At 41.4% G+C, this 7,452-nt stretch overlaps 1 protein-coding gene across 1 annotated transcript in view; it reads left to right on the top strand.

Annotated features, from left to right (window-relative positions):
• Positions 1–973: 973 nt before the first annotated feature.
• LOC103904992 (actin, alpha skeletal muscle B) overlaps positions 974–7,452 on the top strand; it is a 14,998-nt gene continuing 8,519 nt past the window's right edge. Inside the window, exons 1-3 of the mRNA XM_009286563.2 lie at positions 974–1,020; positions 1,454–1,600; positions 3,178–3,306. Coding sequence (XP_009284838.1) covers positions 1,472–1,600; positions 3,178–3,306 — 258 coding nt within the window. The 5' untranslated portion in view covers positions 974–1,020; positions 1,454–1,471. The remainder of the gene's footprint in view (positions 1,021–1,453; positions 1,601–3,177; positions 3,307–7,452) is intronic.

Here is a 7,452-nt window from a genome sequence, read left to right as displayed (position 1 = left end):
CTAATGGTTAAACATTCCTATATTAAAGCTGTTAACAAATTTATGTGGTAAAATTATTCTGCTTCCTTATGTGAAAAAGAATCTTCCAGTCACAGGCACGTCAACAAGAATTAAAATGCTTTTTCTGATTTAAAATAATGTCATATTTTCGAATTATGCTTCCATCTCACCTGCGAGCGTTGGGATCAGTCATGTCACAGCCTTGCTTTGTAAAGCATATGGGAAAGGATTGAACACCAGGAACTTCGTGCAGCTCAAACTTTAAAAACCGTAACTGTCCCGTTTGTAAATCTCCAGGGACTTTGGTATTCTTGCAGGGACTGTCTGAACAGAGCGAGATATTTTAAACCCCACAAATAGGACAGCGTGAATTGGTTGCAGGGCAGACCCTAATGCTGGTGGCTGTTCTGCCATCGCTCCTGGCCTGCCTGTGCACGTAGCACTCAGGTGGAACTGTAATACCATCGGAAGCCAAATACATTTTTGCATTAATCGCAAAAACGATGCTTAATACATTTTTGCATTGTTAGGGACCGCAGCTTTGCTGGACAAGTGCTGTTTTTCATTCCTTTTCCCATTTCTGAAGTACCCTTACCGAGTGAAGTGCCAGAGAAGGAAAAAGAAAATCCTTCCCTCTCCTTGACTGCCTAAAGAGGCAATCGTACAGTCCTAAAAATAACCAAGGAATCCGAAACAGAAGTCTTGGTGAAATTCAGGCCCTCCCTCGGTGGGAGTTTTGCCATGAATTTCAATGAGTTCAGGACTGCGTCTGATGTGTTGGCCAACTGCTGAAGTCGAGTTGTTCCTGGGCGGTTGTGCCAGCTGCCTCTTGTTCTGTTTCCCAGAATAACCACTTTGATAAGGTGTTTACCGCTTACAAATATGGGATAGGTCCTGTAGTGAGCACTTCACATTACAGAGGAGCTGTCACTTAAAACCACACAGCAAACGCTTCCCTGAAACTTTTTTGTGTAGTTTATTTTTAGTTGTTTTACCATCTAACTACTAATGTTATAACTGGTAGGTGCATATGATCAATTCATTTTTAACAAATGAAATTTCTAGAAGATAATTCAGCCTTGGAAGAGACGGGGTTATGCTTGCTTAAGTCCAAGTAGAGCTGAATGTGTATCCTCTAGCTGAACTTGTCCCATGGTCACAAGGCCAATTAACAGAATATCACAGGACCCTTTGAGGCTACAGCAGGGGAGATTTCCCTTTTGGAAACAAAAGCTGAATGTCCCGATTAATTTGTTTCAGTAAAACCTGTTCAAGCTGAAATTTATGTAGATACTTAACGTGCTTTGCAAGACTGGGGCTTTAGCATAGGCTTTGCTGTTTAGGTTTATTCTTTTCCAAAATGACTTTCTACAGCAGTTTGCTCTCTAAATGATGGACAGTTGCTTCTGTCCTATTCCCTTCCATCTCCTTCCCCTCCAAATTACTTTTGCAGCCAAAATTGTGAGGCACTATGTGCGATGACGATGAAACCACTGCCCTTGTATGTGACAATGGTTCTGGGCTTTGCAAAGCTGGGTTTGCAGGAGACGATGCCCCAAGAGCTGTATTTCCATCCATCGTTGGACGTCCTCGACATCAGGTCAGTTGGTACCGAAATGGAAGTGCTGTCTGGTTTGGGTAGTTTTGGGTTGGTTTTGGTTTTTTTGTGGGGTTTTTTGAGACTTTAGGTATGGCGGCGATAAAGCATCGGATTTATTCAGGCAAAACTCCCATCGGCCTTTGTAGTTTAGCTTGCTAAGAACTGGAGGATTGAGCTGCACGTCTTTAATACTACGAGGTAAACTTATTGATCCTTTGGAAAAGGTGTTCTTCAGCCATAAAATGTTGACTCTAAAAGAACATAAGTGTTTTAATGATATTAAGGTGTCTTATGGGAAAAAAAACCCACCCAACTTGCTGGATGAATTAATACTTGCTGTATTAATACAAAGAAAAAAGATAGGCAGAACATTTCTAGCATGAGAAACCAAATGAATAATAGCGATAAGTTCCTCTTATTGTTCCATTAAGCAAAAGTGTGGCCCAATAAACTTCCAAAAAAGGTCTCTAGCACATCACTTTCTCAACTCAAACAGGACTGGAAAGGATAAATGTGGCTTTTCTTGACCTTAGAAAGGGTCTTTCTGCTTAATTAGTTTTCTAACAGTTCCTTTAGAAATAGAAGATGCAGATTTTTGTTCATTTTTTTAAATATCTGAGTCAGATTTTAATTTTCTGGGCTATAAAAACCCTTCCCTGAAGTCTTATGTGGTCTTTTGCTGAGCTAAATAAGCCTGGTTTGACAGGCGCAGAATACTAAGCATTTTAAGGAATGCGTTTTGAACACCTCTATGAATTGCTGAAGTTGAATATCAGTTGCTGAAAACGTCCACTCTTTAACCTCTCAAATTGTTCATTGGCTTTTGGCATGTAATTTTGCACAGTTAAGCAGCTCAGCAGCTGTATTAACGAATCCATGGAATTAATGAATCCATGAGAAAAATTAAATCTTTTTATGCTAGCTGATGAATAATATTTTACCTCGTATGTTGTTACATTATTTGGGGCAATCATGATAGGCTTCCTAATGCAAACGTGATAAACTTAGTAAAACTATTATTTAATAAGTGAGTCTTCTTTTAGAAAACCTGTCTCTGTCTTATATACATTAATGCTTTTTTGCAAAACGTGTGTTTTTCAAAACCATTTCACTTCCAGCAAAGAGGGATCTCTTAAAGGCAGTAGTGGAACTGCCTAGACAGAAAGGGCAACCAAATATATAAAGTAAATCTGGGGAGACTGTATCTTTTTCACCTGTAATTCCTTCCCTTTATTCCTCTGTGCAATGACAAGGGACCCGTCCCTTGTGGAGAACCACGCGTTTGCTGATGCCTGCCTTGGCTGGGCTCCTGCACGGGCATTAGTCGCACCGAGCGTGAGAGACCTTCCTTCCTCTTTGAAGCTGCCTTGCCCTTCCCGGGGGGTTGACGGGGGAGTTAGTGCAGAGTCGGTGGTTACCGATAAACTCACATTTTAGTTCCTTGCACGTTTTGGGGGGTACGTTCTAGAATGGCAGTAGCAGTAGCGGGTACGATATTAAGCTTTAACTTAAAAACGATATTCTCTCTCTAATGTGCATGATATACTGCACTAATATTAGAATAATGTACTTTGCAGGGTGTTATGGTTGGAATGGGTCAAAAAGACAGCTATGTAGGGGATGAAGCACAAAGTAAAAGAGGGATCCTGACACTGAAGTATCCCATTGAGCATGGAATCATCACTAACTGGGATGACATGGAAAAGGTGGGTGTTTATTTTTAATGTAATTTTGTTGAGGCACCGTCTTATCCAAGACATACAATCTGCCGTTAACCTTCTTGCAAACCAGAGGGAAAATCCTTGCAGAATGTGTAATTGCAGTAAAGGTAAAGGGTTAGTACAATATACTAGTGCAGGAGTTGATTGGGTCTCGGCACTTCTAGAGTGACTAGTCTTTGAAAAAGTCAGTGCTAATTACTCATCATTTTTGGCAGTATGTTATAAAATTATTTTATGCTTTATACATACTGTTTTCAGTCTTGAAGTTCCTACTGAGGCAGAACGTTTGACAATGATAGAAAGTAGCTAAAGTAAAAAAAAAAAAACAAACCAAAACCAACCAAAACCAGGTTGTGATTCATCAGAGGTGAATCAGAGAAATATTAAAGATACGTTACTGGAGCTGGGAACAAAAACTGTGAGGTGGAGGGGTGATTTTCTCTCCTCAGTACTTGCCTACATGAACAAGATGATGGGCGATGCCCACATCTCGTACTGCACATGACATTCTCGCTGTCAATTAAAGAGGAAAAGACAGATTGGGGCTTCCTATCCCTATACTAATTCTTTGAGAGTGGGATTTTTTTTTTTTCCCTGAAAGGTGTTTTTCTGTTGCCAATTCCAGTCAGCTTTTAATGTCTGGATGGCGAGAAGGCGTCTTTATTGCCCATCAAGCCCCACTTGCTCGGCGTGCGGCCAGTGCAGTGGCCTCTTTGTGAAACGCCCGCTTAAGGATGTCCCAGACCAGGCACAGGAGATGAGGTGCGCTCGTGGGAGAAGCTGGAGAGGCAGGAGGAGTCCTAAGGGCTCTCTCACTCTGCTAAATATCTCTGATATCCCGTATGTCCTGGTCTCTTCAGGAAGCATCGGACTCTGTATGTGGAAATATTGTAGGTCGTCTTTAAAGGCAGGATTGCAATTCAGTCCCTTGTCATCTCCAGGAGGGATGGTATGGGAAGGAAACTCCACGAGCACATGCTTCTGGTAGTGTTTTGCTGTGGAAAACACCACTGAAAGGAAGACACGGGGCCGGTGGTGTTCTGTCCTCACACTTGCTGAGACGAGGCGTAGACAGCTATAATACGCGTATCTAAAGTCAGCTACTGTGTCATATTCGTGAACCCAAATTGATAAGCACAGAGTGTTCCAGATGAACAGACCAAGGTCGATACAGGAGCAATGGGGGTTCCTCAGTTCATATTTGGAAATAAATTGCCCACCTACTCCTCTAGATGGAAGCACAGTATTTGCATTTCATTACGCACTGCTTGCTGGGAGGACACCTTGCTCGTTTCTGCAGAGTAGGAAGTCTACCTCATACACCCCGTTATGATGTTCTTCCTGATAATTTTCCTGCTGTCTGCATTCAGCAAGAAATTCTATTTCCCTGTAGGGGAAAAAAAAAAAGAAATTAGAGGTCACTATTTTATGTTCTTCCCGCAGCGATTGGTCTCTGCATCTGGAAATTGTCCTGGGTATAACACATACTGGTACGTGTTCTTTTTCTGGGTAATGCTGGATGCTAGAGCAAGCTATCTAAAATTTGGTTAGGAAAAGGAATAGGTAGGTAAGGTAAAATTAGGAAGGTAAATTAGGAAGGTAAAAAAGGTGGCGTGCGCTTTACTGTAGTGTAAACTCGTGGCTAAATTGGTTATTTTTAGGGCGTAATGTGGTGGAGGCTTCAGGCAGTGCGGTAATTCAAATAATGGTCAGATACTGTATGGGTTCTTGCAGTTTGAACTTTTCTTCTCTTTGTCACTTAAACGGATGAAGGAATTACTTGTGAAAGTGGGTCCCTAGCCCAAACTTACCTTCTTCTGACATACAGCTTGCAACATGCAGTAGCTGGCAAAGATGTTCCAACACTGAGTTGTGCTGGGACTTCTTGCTGAGCCCAGGAGCAGAGCGGGACAGAAAGCGGAGGCTGCTTTCCAGTGAATGAGCAATGAGCGACAAACAGAAAAAAGAAGCATGAGAGAAAGGCAGTGGTAGGAAAGAGATAAGAAACAGCGTTGCTAACTTTTGTGGTTATTGCAAATAAGAAAAAAAGCATTTTTTTTCTTATATACGGGCTTCCCTGATTCAACCATGTATCTCAACTTCCCCTGAAGCTCTGTAACACACACACGCATGCACATGTGCACACACTCTTATGGCTGAGAGAAGTTCTGAAATGCAATTCCTAAAGTTTTGATGCTAAGGGAATATCTTTTGTATATGCATCTTTTTGTTCCCGTCCCCCCCCCCCCCCCCCAACATTTTTTAAACCAGTTGCATAATTTTGATCCGAACCACAAATTTCTTTCCAGTGCTTGGAAATCATACTACTAAAAGCATCATGATGTGGAAGAAACAAGAGAATTACTGGGTAACGTGCCAAAAATGGGACAAAGGCATAATAGTGCAGTGCCCGACCATCCACACGTTACAAAAAGAGGGGGGTCATCAAAAGATTGGGCTGAGTGTGCATGTGTGTGAGAAAGCGAGAGCGAGGATGCTGCAGGACATTCGTGTGAATGGAGGAGGAGAACGTGTAGGCAATGAAATGAAGCATTCTTCTTCTCCTGTGCTTCAGTCCACAAGATTCAAATTGGGACTGCTGTTTTCCGCTGGATAATAATACAGGGCATTGTACATCACTGTTAATTTGCTCGCAGCAACTGAGCTGACAACGTATGGGAGGGAAAGCGTCGGGATGGAGCGTTTTCTGGCTCTGGTGACTACGTAAATATTTTAATATAAGTGTTGGAATAATTCTTCCTCAGTAATTTCTCTTTGCTATTGTGCTTGCTGCTTACAGTTAATTCTCATGACCTATAAAATCCAACACCGAACTATTTTTGTTTCTTGTAGAATATCATTATCCATTAACATTATGGTTAGCATTAGGTCGAATCTAATGGGCTGTACAGTGCCTAATCCAGCCTGGTTTTGAGGAAAACCCTGCAAACTGCCCGAGGTTTAGGCAGGGTCCTGCTTTATGAGTCCAGGTTTGTTCCTCACTGCTGAAATTGCCAGTACTTTGTTAATTATGTAAGTATGGAGGTTTCCTTCTCTTCCCTTAGTTCTTTCCTGTCTGAAATGGCAGTCTTTTTCTTCTTGTATCTGATTTATATTTTAAAATTTTACATGATTACTTTCTGTTTTATTCAACTTCTCCCTGTATTTGTATTCTAAACCTTCAAATGGAAGATGACCCGGCATCCCAAGCCCCAGTTCTGGAAACATCTGATAATTATTTTTTTAGGGGACTGAGATGGAATTGAAATTTTTTTTGAGGGCTGATAATTTTCTTCACAATTCCAGCTCTGGACAGCTATTGACTTTGTAGGTGCTTCGGATTAAGAGAAGATCTCTTTTCCACTTAAGTTCATTTTGGAGCATAACGGTACTTGTTTCTAGGATATTAATCAAATAAACTTACCCGTAAAACTATCCTGATGTTTTGTGCTCAGAAGTAAACTTGTTGGGTCAGGCAAAGCTGGAATATGATTAAAAAAAGAAATAAGGATAGGAAAGAATTGAACAAGAAGGTAAGAAATATTTCATCATGTTACTGAACAGTCTGTCTTTGAGCTGGCATCAAGAAAAAAATCCCTTCAGTTCCTCGCAGCCATAGTCCTCAGACGATCGAAGCCGGCATCGTTTGATACAGGTAGCACCAACGTGAAAAAATACGACAGTACTTTACAGACTGTGACTAAGAAATTTAGTTACTCTATAGTAAGTGAGAGTTTGATTCAGGGTTTACTGGATGAAATATCTGTGGCATAAAGGGTCTTTCGCTTCTGTGGAGATAATTAGATTTCTAAAGAGCATCTTGGCAATGGCTTGCAACTGGATCAGTCTCCGGGCAGCTTGAGGTGGAGAAGTGTTTCCAGGTCTAAACAACTCAGTGCTCGGCTCAGCTTATGTATCAGGGCACTGGGGGTGGGAACTGACCGATGCCCCTGCTTAGAAAGGATGATCTATACTCTGTTTGGGGAATCCTAACTGGAAGGACTCTGTTGTGTAGGTTATATTCTGTTGTTACACACAGTAGAAACGCAATGGTTTTGGTTCTAATTTGGAGTTGAATTTGGCAGATTCGCTCTTGCATGCTTTCTGTCTATTTTAATATGTCTGGGAAAA

The sequence above is a fragment of the Aptenodytes forsteri genome, unplaced genomic scaffold, assembly GCF_000699145.1.
Source record: "Aptenodytes forsteri isolate BGI_AS27 unplaced genomic scaffold, ASM69914v1 Scaffold252, whole genome shotgun sequence".
Classification (NCBI taxonomy): domain Eukaryota; kingdom Metazoa; phylum Chordata; class Aves; order Sphenisciformes; family Spheniscidae; genus Aptenodytes; species Aptenodytes forsteri.
This window is presented reverse-complemented; position numbering and strand designations above follow the sequence as displayed.